Source organism: Carassius auratus, chromosome 4, assembly GCF_003368295.1.
Source record: "Carassius auratus strain Wakin chromosome 4, ASM336829v1, whole genome shotgun sequence".
In the NCBI taxonomy this organism is placed as follows: domain Eukaryota; kingdom Metazoa; phylum Chordata; class Actinopteri; order Cypriniformes; family Cyprinidae; genus Carassius; species Carassius auratus.
In genome coordinates this window covers 7,726,718-7,740,299 of record NC_039246.1, presented here as the reverse complement: position 1 = coordinate 7,740,299, position 13,582 = coordinate 7,726,718, and the positions used below count along the sequence as shown (strand labels likewise).

The 13,582-nt window shown below is 35.9% G+C and overlaps 1 protein-coding gene across 1 annotated transcript in view; it reads right to left on the bottom strand.

The window, feature by feature from the left end:
- The window catches only part of LOC113057826 (copine-8), a 104,951-nt gene that overhangs the window by 59,297 nt on the left and 32,072 nt on the right, over positions 1-13,582 (bottom strand). Inside the window, exons 2-4 of the mRNA XM_026225364.1 lie at positions 11,174-11,214; positions 5,053-5,099; positions 4,139-4,242 (exon numbers count right to left, since the gene is read on the bottom strand). Coding sequence (XP_026081149.1) covers positions 4,139-4,242; positions 5,053-5,099; positions 11,174-11,214 — 192 coding nt within the window. The remainder of the gene's footprint in view (positions 1-4,138; positions 4,243-5,052; positions 5,100-11,173; positions 11,215-13,582) is intronic.

Here is a 13,582-nt window from a genome sequence, read left to right as displayed (position 1 = left end):
CCCCCTTGTTGTCATGGTGACGGGCCATGTCATCCTCATCAGCGGTGCTTTGGTTTCACTATCGTCTTGGAGGCACTGCCCACACGACCTTGTGACCCATCTCATGTCTGCCACAGATTTACAGACCCAGTATGACAGGCTGTCAAGCGGGGACACCGATCCACAGAGACAACGCACAAACTTCTGCCTACAGACATACACACTCATGCTGAAGACTAGAGACACACAACAATTCCTCACACACATTTGGGCCAACAGATATAGAATGACTCATATATGTTCTAAATGTACACCCGTAAATTCCTAAATATATATACACAAACACATTTAGACCGACACAAAATAATAATAAATATTAGCACACACACACACACACACATTCACAAATGAACAAGCATCTGAATTAATATAATATTTGTTGCAAAGATTCAAGATTTGGACACACATCAACATTTTTATGTGATTTTTTTTTTTTTTCATTCCCTGGGAATTTTTTTTATCGTACTTTGGGATGGAGCAATGCAGATTTAAAACTATTTAAAAGATGTTTGTGCATTAAAAATGTTAATTGAAATTAAGCTAAACAACTTATGAAATTTGCATAAGGTTAGAAAGATGCCTGGCAAATAACTAAAATAAAATAAGTTGAAGTACTAAAACTACAATAATAAAAATACAAGAACATAACACAATAATAAAAAATTAAAACTACAAGTAAAATGAAAATATACTGAAAATGAACAAATTGCGCACTTTTTCATTTAAGAATACTGCAATATGAAAAAAAGTGCAATAACATTTTGTTTACACTTTAAACAAATAAGGTGCTTTTTTACCTTTTATTCCTTTTACCTAGCCTAGTAACAGTTAAAATATTTATTGTAAATCTGAACTGAAACATTAATGTCATCAAATTAAATATAAAACCAAAGCTATTTGTCAATGCCAGGGCATTAATGTTTTTATAGAAAATATTCTATAGTTTGTTATGGAAAAAAACAAGTTGTGTTCAGAGTCCAGAACTTCAATCATAACATTATATAACAGGCACCTTCCTATTAGAGACCTGCACGATCGCGGGACCCACCACAGCAAAGTGTGGGGCGGGACAACACTTGATGTGCTAGTGCGGGTGTGGGCGGGTAGAGACTCATGTGTGTGAGATACAGGAGAATAAGGAACTTCTGATACATGCAGCACAATTGCATGAACATTATTGCATGAGAGGCAAAAGTGATAGATCTGTAAAGCAATATATTGTGAGAGGGCCGTGTTTTACTGCATTCCAAGTGACTCAAAATAATAAACCATAAAGTTAACAAAACAATGGGTCTCATTCACTAATTTTTGCGTACAATTTTCTTATTTATACGCACATTTGGAGTCTTCTGAATGAGCGCCCGCGTGCACGAGGTTAGTAATTAGCATAATTCATGCCCAAACCAGCTCCATATAAGGGCTTTCCACAATGATCATTGTTTCGAGGAGGCACTTGTACAGAGAAAGACAATTATGGCACCAAAACAAAAGACAAAGAAAAATAACTTTAACGATAATGAACGTGAGGTTTTGCTGTCGGAGGTGGAAGCCAGGAAAAATTTTTTGTTATTTAAAAGTGTATCCACTGGCATAACGGGCACAGGTAAAAAGGAAGCATGGGTTATATAACACAGGCTTGGAGTTAAGGTGGTGAGAGTGGTTGGTGATGTGGCTTAGGTGTGGTTCCAGTGAGTTGCATAAATCAATGAGGACTTCTCTGGGCAACCTAAAGCGACTGAACAGCCATTCGTCACTCTCCGCGAACATATCTGTGCGCTCTCTAAAGACGCGCTCTCTCCTTAGAGCATGCGCAGCGATGTCTACAAGCAGTACTAAGTGTGCCATGCCTCTAAACACAAGATGAGACACATTAATCACCGTTTATATAAGTATAGATCAGGTGATTATTGTTTGGACCTCTAATATTATATATATATATATATATATATATATATATATATATATATATATATATATATATATATATATATATATATATATAATTATTTGTACATAATTATTGCGTACGTGTGGTATAAGTTGTTCTTGAATCTTTTCGTACATTTAGAATAAATTTTAGTACGAAAGTTTTTGATGAATCATGATTTATTCGTGAAAACGTCCGTACGCACATTTCACGCAACAATATGTGCCTATGCATATTTAGTGAATGAGACCCAATGTACTCAACTATGGTTATCGAGAGTGCTTCTCTGCTGTCTTCACGTGATATCGGTAACTTCCTAGTTCTTACGTATGAAGTCGTGATTACGAGCTTGTTGCATTCTTTTCTGCCAAAAATAACAGTGAACAGTTGTTTGTGAATGTTAATGCTTAGCCTAAATAATTTCATCGGGAACGTTCATGTGAGTGCTCCTGCAGTCTTAGGCCCATCCCAATTGCTCTAATTGGTTGATACGCATGATGACGCCCATCCCAAGCCAGTACTGATCAACATCTCACCCCTCTTGTCACCCATGGCTTGTCTGTGTGTATTCAGATCCAGTGAGCCACAGGCTTTCATAATAATAATAGTAATTTAAAAAACACTGCGTTAATGCACAATAAAATAATTGTCGGCAATAATAACACGTCAAATTGCTCAGCAGTTTATAATGTATAGAATGTAAAATCAGGATTAATTTTGGAACTGGGTTAAGACTACTTTAAGAAGAGCTATTAAATTAAAAATGTTCATGGTTTGAAGATAACCTGAATATCAACCGATAACCAAGATTACATTGTGCATTACATAGTCTCTTGGAAAGTTGACCTTAAATACTAAACATTAAAATCCATATTTACACAATAATAGAATGTCAGTTTTTCCTGTAACTACACTGTAAGGGCCACATCATAGAGCAGGGCTAGTCAAATTTTGCCCTGGAGGGCCAGTGCACTGCAGAGTTTAGCTCCAACCCTGATCAAACCCACCTATCTGTGACTTTCTAATGATCTAAAAGACATTGATTATCAGGCTCAGGTGTGTTTGAATAGCCCTGCCATAGAGTGTTGCCCACACAATATGTGTGATTCGCGAGAAGTGGTTTTGGTTGTGACACCTGCTTATAAAAGCACACAAAACATAGGGTGACAGTTATATTATGGCTGGGTTTACAGTAGCTGACACATCTGTTGTTGAAGCGTGACTCCAGTGTTTGATGTACAAAGAAGTTGTGCCTATTAATAACCTTACTATTCAAGTTCTTATCAAAGTTGCTTTCATATTTACACCAATAAGGACGAAGTTTTAATGTGGGTTAAATGAATATTTATGTCACCCAATAACTGAATTTGCACCAAACTTTCTTTAAAAATTAAAAACTTTCAAACTAATTAGTGCATTGAAGGTGTGGGCTGCTGAAAACTTCTGAAAACTGAAAACAGTGTAAATACACAAAAAAATGAAACAAATGAGCAAACTTCAGTTTTAGTCCATGTACTCAACCACAATTTATTCTTAATCTTGAATATATGTGAATTACTGTATATTTAATTGCATTACACATACCACCTGCCCAAATTGTATACAACCTGCCAAAAATAGTGCATATAAAAAAAAGAAAAATTCCAATATTTAAACCATAATACCAGAATTGTCGATAACATATTAATGAAATAAAGGCACTTGTGTATACTTAGAATAAGTACACTTCTGAACAGTGTCAAAATGTCAAATTAGTTTTACTTTAAATTAAATATATGTATTTAATTCATTATTTTTTAAAGTCTACTGTTTTCATAATACACTTTTTTTTTTAAGTACTCTAAAATGTACTTATTTTTTTACAAGGGCTAATAAAATGAATGGATAAACGCATCTGCCGAATGAATGTAAACAACTAATCAACAAACCTGCACAACCTTTACACTTTCACTCTTTTCTTATTCAAACATAGGCACAGTGAAAAACTAATATACTGTATGTCAATACGCGATATCAAGAATAAGAAGTCTTTTCTTTTATTAATAAGTACAGTTTCTTATACATAAAAGAGTCAAAACTCTGTGGACCCCGAGCAGTTACAGTGTAAAAGTGGTGAAACTGAAAGCTTGTGTAAATGTAGCTGAAGGTACAGGAATATCTATTGGTACTCACAGATCAAACTTTAAGTTCTGTCTTTCTTCAAAGAAGTAGTCCAATATAAATTTCCGCACAAAATCCGGGTTCAAAGTGTTATCAATAACCTCCGTCCGCCCAAACTGAAAGAAAAAAAGCTCAGCTGAAGTTATTCACATCAACATTTTACCATTGAAATTAAATCTAGAGATGAAAACACAATAAAGTGGTCTGTTCAAGATATTTCTTAAGAACAGTTTTTTCTTCAGAGAAATACATGAATAAAAATGCAGGGTTTTCTCAGTCTTAGAAAGAATGAATATATATCAATTTTAAAAGTATGATTTCTAAATCTGAAAAAATTTAAAACGCCATTTATAATGAACGACTGATCCTATACATATACTTTGAACCAGTTCTAATTTATGTCATAAATCTAAATTTGATGAGTCCTTTTTTATGTTCTAAGTGTGAATGCAAGTCCCTCTTTACTGTGCACACCTCCCACATTCCTGCTTCCTTCAACATCTTTAATATGGAGGTCAAAGAGGCGTATGACAGTGTTGAGAGGTGCGTTGAAGCCTTGATGCGATGTGAAGGGGACTTAACGTTTTAATGAGCCGACTTGAAAAGCTTGATACGAGCGTGGGTGAGAAAGTTATTACATTCCCTGTGTGGCTTATCATATTTCACCAGCTAGTGATTGAAGTTATTAAATACATGGCCCTCTTAATGGTGCTTTAGAGAGCATGATATTTCCTCTGATTAGCTCGGAAGGCAAAAAATATGAACAACTGATAGAGACAGAAAAAAATAAGAGCGACAAAAATAATTGACATTACTATTCTGAGAATGTTCCAAGCCCATATTTACATGTATGAATATTTATGAGACCAAGGGTCTGCCGGGCCCTTCAAGGGGTCGACACGCCTGGGCCAGATTGTTCCGCTTACCTCTCGCCACTCTTTGTTGCCAATGCCTTGGGTGTACAGCACACAGACTGTGGAGAGCAAAGAGAAAGAGAGCCTGTGTTACACAAAGGCGGAGAATTATTTTCTTTTAAATGCCAGAAGACCCGTGACACTCTTAACTCAGACGCACTTTGTGTAGGGTGCAATCTTGAGGTCTACTCTACAGTGTTTGCAGAGAAACAGCTTAGACACTGGATGAGTTACAAAGCTGGTGTAAACCAGCCAGTATCCAAACCTCTATTCATTTCGGTCACAAAAACAGATATTTCTGAATAACATGAGGGTGAGTAAATGATGACAGAATTTTTATTTATGGGTGAACTATTCCTTTTAATATGGCAATATCTTGATGTGCCACCTAACCGATGATAGATGGATTGATAAATAAATTTAATCTTTTTTACTCCCTTAATACTTTCTTTCTTCCAATAAACACTAAAGGAGTTATTTAGCTAAATGATCATGCTGTTCTTTTCCATTCAATGCAAGTAGATGGTACCAGGGGTTGTCAAACTCCAAAAGGCTCAAAACAATAGTTATAAAACATCATACAAATAATCTGTATGAACAGGATTCAAATCTTGAATTTTTCAACTGAACTTTCAAATCTTCCAAAGGCTTAAGATTAATTTATGTGAGGGAAAATTTTAAAGTTGCAATACATTGAAAATAGGAAAATTAGCCTTTCTGCTATAAATAGGAAAAATACACCAAAACAAAATCATTTTAGGTGAACTTTCTCTGTAATTTATGCCATTTCCAATATTGCCTTTCATGCAGTGTGTAAAGTAGCTGTATGTGAAGTGCACGAAAAATAAAGTAACTCGGGGAGTTCAACGCGTGATTCACAAAACGTTTGCTGCTTTCAAAATCACAACCTGTAAGTATGATAGATAATAGATATTTTCTATAGAGCATTCAAAATACATACAGAACTCTCAATAGTGTGAATTTTTCGTACAGGAAAACTTCTCACGCAGACACATTTCTTAACCTTGTTCTTATGTTAATGAATTTGGAGTATTATAAATCAGTGACCGCATGCTTCAGGCACAAGCACTTCGGAGCCCAAGCTTTAATGAACCCTTTCCTACTCTTTTGGTGTGTGTGTAAAGGCCTACATAATGACTAATGTTGGGAATCGTTAGAAATTTTCCAGTTCCACCTAACGGTTCCGATTCCGGTTCCATTAAAATCATTTAACAACTATTTACAAAAAAGATGGCAAGGAAAAATGCCAATACTCAACTACTCAATGCTCAATACTGTTTATTACTTACTGTCAATTTAATTTAAAGGTTGGCAATGTCAAATTTCAACATTTATTACATTATACACATTTTCAGGTTGAGATTCCGGTTCCATTTAAATGAACTATTTTTGTTTTTTAATATTTTACCTTCATTGACTGTAGTGTTGCTGGAAGATATTAAGTATTGTTGAGTAATGCTAGTCCATCAATCATCATAGGCTTCAAAGTTTATGTTTTTTACACGATCAATAACATTTTGCTTTAAGTTCATAACAATAGCAATCTATTTATTTAGTTGTCCAAGCTGAAGTCAGTATGTATATTAATGACAATATGGGACAAATACAGGGTCGTAGCTGGGGTTTGCAGGTTGTACCTATGGGCCCTGTTTGAAATTGTGTAAATAGCACAAATGAACAAATGTAACCAAGAGAAACATTTTTAAAGGTTGTAGGTGTCCAGATACAGAAACTGAATAATCAAATATAAATAGCATTGCATAGTCTTCAGTGTAAAAATTAAACATTATTTAAGATTAATTCTTGTTAAAACTACAAAGTAATTCAGTAAAGAGCAGTAAATGATTTTCTCCGATTTAATTTACTGGATTAACATTAAGGACACTGACAGCAGCTAGTAAATTAGGCGTGGCCACTTTAAGAGATAATACATCCAATAAGACAGACATCAGATTTTTTTCTCAACTGTTTACTTTAATTAAGACATAACTGGCCATTTTTGAGAGGATACTCGCAAAGACGAGTTTGTGTATGAGTTTCAAGAGCAAGAAGTGACCAAACTCAATTCGGTGTTCAAGGACTGTGAGACGCATGTTTTTTTCATGTATTTTTGTGTTTGTATGTTTAAACTGGTAAGGTGTATTTGTTCGTTCAGGCATGGGATGAAGCGAAGAAGGGCTAGGTTCGGTGGTTTCACGGCTCTCTGTGTACGCAACAAACTCAGCGCACAAACTCTCAGTTTAGTTTTTCTGTGTCTTGTGTTTGAATGCACTGTTTTGAATGTTTAAATTGGCAAGACTTAAAACATGTGCAATTGATAAGCTTTCGTGACGATGCACAAGGTCGTCTTCTTATGTTGGTCTCGGGCAGTCGGTAGAAATTGCCAGGGGGTGCCCCTCAGCCATGGGCCCCTATAATCGTCACCAAATTTCTCCCCACTAGTGATGGCCCTGGACAAATATAACGTAGTGCTGTGCGCTGTCTGTAGATGTACAGTCAGACAAAACAATGTGCACAGTTATCAAAGGCGTGAGTGTGCATACACATTTTTCTATGTGGATAAATTTTAACACTAAGAGACTGGGCCAACAGTACTCAACATAATTAAGATGGATGCTCAGCACAAGTGCCTGCTTGCATGAATGCAAGGACCCTGTCAGCGGCCCTGGGAAGAGCCGGCATCTGTTTAGATGGGCTGATCAAGAACAGGACCAGTAAACAAATGGCAATAATATGAAAATAAAAAGACACTTACAAAAACTCAGGCATAGCTACTGCAATGCATGAAAGCAAAACTGGACAAAGAATCTGAAAGGAAAGAAAAGAGCAGGCAAGAAATAAAGGGAAGCAGGACAGTAAAGACAAGAACAAGCAACAGTACAGAAATCAATACAGATCATGACAATAATAGCAGAGTGATGAGCTGTTCATTGTTCCCTTTTCCTGTTCACTACTGTCGCACACACGTGGCATAAAATAAAGCCTCAAAGACTTTCAGTGCGTATTGTTCTTGAAAACAGTTCTTTCAGTGACTCAGTCTGCCTCCTGTTTGTGAATAAACGCACCTGATCAATAAATGTAAAGTGTTTTCAAAGACTGAGTGTCAGAATTGAATGAATATACTGTAGTAATAAAGTACAATAAAGTCTGTATGAATTCAGAAAACGAGTCAATAAAGACTAAACAAGTCAATAAAGAAATTAGTAAAAAAAGTGAGTAAATGATAAATATGTTTGTGAATGATTGAGAAAGAGTAAATAATTGAGGTAATGAACGAAAGCACATCATGTGTGAATGGATGAGAAAGTAAATGACTAAAACATGAATGAGTGAATGAATGTGTGAATAAGTAAGACAAATAAGTAAATAAACGAATGTGAGTGATTTGGTCAATGTTGAGCAAGTGAATTAATTGAAGAGTGACTGAAGGGATGAATGAAAGAATACAAACAAGTGAGTGAGTGGGACTATAAACAAATGGATGAATGAATAAGTGATGTCAATGAAGAGTCAATGATTAAGTGATTCAATGGGCCCTATAATACAATCGGCGCAAGGCGACGCAAGGCGCAGCGCAAGTGTGTTTGCTAGTTTCAGTCCGGCACCGTTCTCATTTTCCTGTCCAACGCCACGTCGTTTAATTAGCAAATGCATTTGCACCAATTTGTGCGCCCATGGGCGTGCTGGTCTAAAACAGAGGTGTGTTCAGGCGCATTGCTATTTTAAGGAGCTGAAAATAGACTGCGCCACAGATCAACTCAAACCTGGTCTAAAGTCAATGGCACAATATTTTTTTTGTTATTTAAAGAGCGCCTTGGTAGAAAATGCACCTCTGGGCGGGTCCACAGTTAATAGGGACAACCCATTCCAAAAATGCGCCCCGGCGCACAGACTGTTTTTCCGTCATTAAAACAGCAAAAGTGGATTTGGACACGCCCTGAATGCAAGGTTCAGTAATGATTAAATGAACAAGAAAGGAATTGAGTGAGTGTATAAGCTAGTGATAGATAAAGAGTGAGTGAATGAAAATGAAGAAATTATAAAGTGTTAGTAAAAGAATAAGTGATGTCAACGAGAAGTGGTTAAGTAAAGGTGGGGATACACGGTGCGATTTTTGCTGTCGTACGAGTTCGCATGCGATCTTTTTCAATCGTATGGAAATCGTGTATGCTCGTATGGCAAATCCACTTCATTTTCAGCATTTATTTGCACATTTTCTCTGTTAACAATGGCTCTGTAACAGCTGCTCTATGTGAAATCACGCACCTGATGGAATTTACCGCTGATTAGAGAACCGGCTTTACTGACGAGATGCGCATTAACGATCGGCCGATCGTTATAGGAGCAGCCCTACTTTTGTTTAAATAAAAGCAAAATTTGCTTTAAGTTGTCTGCTGTTTGTACTTATTGCTTTCCTTAAGTAGGGGGGGAAATCGGAAAAAAATCGGAAATCGAATTTAAAAAAATTAAATCGGAGATTTTTTTTGGCCATATCGCCCAGCCCTAGTGTAAATGAATATATTAATGAGTGAAAATGTGTTTATCATTGGAAATTTGAATGAGTAAAAGCACAACTGAATGAGTGAGTGCCTAAACAAACACATAAATGAATAAGTGACTGTGTATTCTACTTATGCAAAAAGTATTAGAGTAGCTAAGCCATTACAACTCAAAAATATAAATGAATAAATATGAATTCTTATAAAACACTTCAAACACTTTTCAAAAATGCCTTAGAAAACGGGCCAAGTACCAAAAAAAACTTGTAGCCAATCAACAGTAAGAGGCGTGTCTACTCATGATTTGGAGGAGAGAGCGCTCAGTGCACAGGATGAAAATGAGCCAAGCTGAGCAACGAGAGAAAGATAGAGATGGCGAATAAAAATCAAAAGGAAAATGTCTGCAGATCAAAATAAGGCTTACAAAATGGCAAGAAGTAGGAACCGTGTAAATTTCAGATCAGCTTTTTAACGCTGGAGAGAACTCAAGGAGCGGGAAGGCCTGCGATCGGATGCCATGGTTGCTTTGTTTCTTCTCAATAGGTGAGTAACATTGGTTTTGCTTTTGCACAGAATTAATATACACTGCCTTTTGCTTGAATATGCTCTATGTCATTTTCACTTGTTTGTTCATCTGCAATAGTATTGTCGGTCCCTTCAGCTACCTATATGATAATGACACATTCATATCCACACCCTATAAGCTTGGAGCATCTAAATCTGTTTCAAGTGTCGGCTCCCAAAGTGTGTCCGAAAAGTAAGATAATATACAGCAGATTCCATCATAATCATTGTCTGGGAGAGACCCTTTTGAGGTAGAGCCGTGTTTGTTTTAGTGATCTGAAATATCAACATTGGCTACCAGAAAATCTGGATTCTGAGGGTGCAAAAAAAATCTAAATACTGAGAAAGTCACCTTTGAAGTTGTCCAAATGAATTCTTAGCAATGCATATTACTAATCAAAAATTACGTTTTGATATATTTACGGCAGTAAATGTACAAAATATCTTCATGGAAAATTATCTTTACTTAATATCCTAATAATATGTATTTTGGCATAAAAGGAAAATCAATAATTTTGACCCATACAATGTTTTTTTTTTTTTTTTTTGGCTATTGCTAAAATTTACCCCAACGACTAAAGACTGGTTTTATGGTCCAGGATCACATATAATCTCTCAGGTGGATCTACTTGCCTATATTTTGAATTTAAATTACTCTGATATCTGAGGCCAAATGTGTGACATTTATATTTTCTTCTCAAAAAGACTTTGTGGAGTTAGAGGCAAATATTACGATAAGCAGGCCGCCCACAGTGTGTCTATATCTGAGGCCCGTGCCACATTCAAAGCTGAAGCTCGGAGGCTTTACTTCACACAATCAGCGCGAGAAATCGCAAACAGAAAGCAATGAGTCATGTGATTGTGTAAGCTTTCAGACAGTGAAGAATGTCCCCTCTTAACAAGGCTGAAAGCAGCTGATCGTACGGTCATATACGTGGTCATAGTAAACTATGGCATGAGAATATTTTGAATATTTTTCAGGGTTTGATAAGCATATTTCATGGTACAGTATGCATTTGAGCAACAAGGCAGAAGAAAGATATTCTTACTTGGATCTGATTTGGAAAATGTGTCTCTGTCAAGAAGGTTTCTGTAAAAAAGAAAGAAACAAAGAGTTATAAGTATGCATACATTTTTTTTTTCATAATGCCAAGATCCTTTGTGTTCATGTAATTAATGTTAGCCAACATCTTACAGATAAAATATGTAAATATCCATTAAAACGAAAAGATTATGAAATTTTGGTCAGATGAAGAAAGCTAGTAATAATGTCATCCAGAAACGACATTTTTCGACTTCAAAATACTGCTTTACTGAGCATATGCTGAATAAGTGTCATCACAATAGCTTGTTCATGATTAAAGAAATAATAGAATAAATTAGAGCACTACAATTGCCCTTCTGTTACAGTTGACCCCAGTCTCGTCTCCAGAGTTACGTTAATAGCTAATAGAAGATGTGGCATGGCCTTCGCAAACTAATTATGACAAACTAATGAAAATTGACAGCCACTGAAAATCTAGTTAACAAGAGAATGAACCACCAAAATATTGTTCTCAATAAAACGACCACAACTGACCAGAGAAGAGTGAAGTAGCATATGCAGATATATACATATGCTATAATAGTCGTAAAGGTACAGTATACTGTTTAATTCAAGGGCAAGATTTACTAAACAGGACAAAGTAGCTTGAGAGCGCAATTCCAAAACAGCGCCGATGGATGTGGAAATTTATGTGGGTGATTTATTGACAACGTGCAAATTAAAGAACATGCATGCAACTTCTCATTTACATATTGACGAACGCAATATACCAAGCACAGCTAAGATTAGTGTAGTCACAAACTACCAAAACTGATGCTCATCAGGTACGGGTGATCTACTTATGACACAGGCGCGAAATAGTTTAAGACATGCTTTTTTTTGGGCGTTAAATAATGGCGCACATACCAGTAATCTAATGAGTGCAAACGTTAGTAATTTGTGTTGCGTGATTAATTTTAATATGCTTCTCCCATTCATTTTTGCATGTGAAAGGGAAACATACAAATGCATATGCAATAAGGTCAGGCCCAAAAATAACTGTTCACACCTTTTCAGTGATAATTTGTGCGTCACTGTGCGTCCTTAGTAAATCCTTACAGTACTATTTTAATGCTAAAAGACGCTTTGCGCTAAATCTGTAAATCTGGCCCTATGTATCAGTGAGGGGATAGAAATGAGGTTTGAAAATGTTTTGGTGCACAGAACTTGCATCATAAACAGACAGGGAAGTATAAACAGTCCAGAATATAGATGCATTAAGGTAGACGGTCAAGGTAAACTTGGCAGGCGCAGCAGGGGAAATATGAAGTTCCGCATCTGGGCTTTAGTAACTGTGCATTAGTGCAGGTTTTGAGGTAAATGATTGTGTCAGTGTTGGGTTCTGAAAGTCTGCCCTGTCCTCTCTGATAAAATCTTGAGTTTAGGGCAGAGGTTTTCCATTCCAAGAGAATGAAGAGACTGTGCTGAGGGACTAGAAATAAAGTCTTTCTGATCAAGGGCTTATACACAGCCATTCCATTATGAGGACATTCTTAGTATATTCCTTGAGAACCAGGACAAATCCCTGTAAATTGTCAGGGGCTTCCATTTAGTGTCTCATGTACTTCTACTCTCTCACCTGTTGTCTAAATTATATACTTAACTATACTATGGAACCAAATGCAAAATAAAGAAAAAAATAATAATACAAAATAAAATAAAAATAAATAAAATGTAATTAAATTTTAAATTAAAAAATAAGCATCACATACTATCCATAATATCACATGCAGACATATTATTTCTTGTATTTTGTATGCATGGTCAGCAAATTTTCTCTGTGAATTAAATACAGGTATCTGTAGACTCGTCTACATTAGACAAAATGTGTATAAAGCCAGAGCATAACGTATACCATAATACAAAGCGCCCAACTTGACCTTCTGTTTACTTGTTTCAAATGAGTATGCATACATGAGTCAAATGCATACCGCTGTCGGAAACAATTATCATTTCATATTACATGAAATATGTTAGGCAATATGAAGTATGCTAGCAGTCCATTTATCAGGTAGAATTGTTAAATTAATTAAAAGTTGTGAAATATTACAACAACAAAAAATTATTATCGTTAATCTTAATCACAATTGACTGAAGTTCATGTGAATTCATTCACTTAAACGAGCGGGAACCTTGAAGATCATTCACCTCTTTATAATTTCTGAAATGTGTAATTATTGTGTTGTTGAGCCTTGGAGTCAAAAAGATTAAAAACTACCCACTTCCTCCACCAAGAGAAGATTTTTTATAGACATTACATCGAGTTTAACAGATCATTTTCTGACTGAAGTGCTCATGTGAGTGCTTTAACAAAATCTTGCTAGGCTCCACACTTTTCCTGCTCATTTTTACATGTCAGAATAAACAGATACAT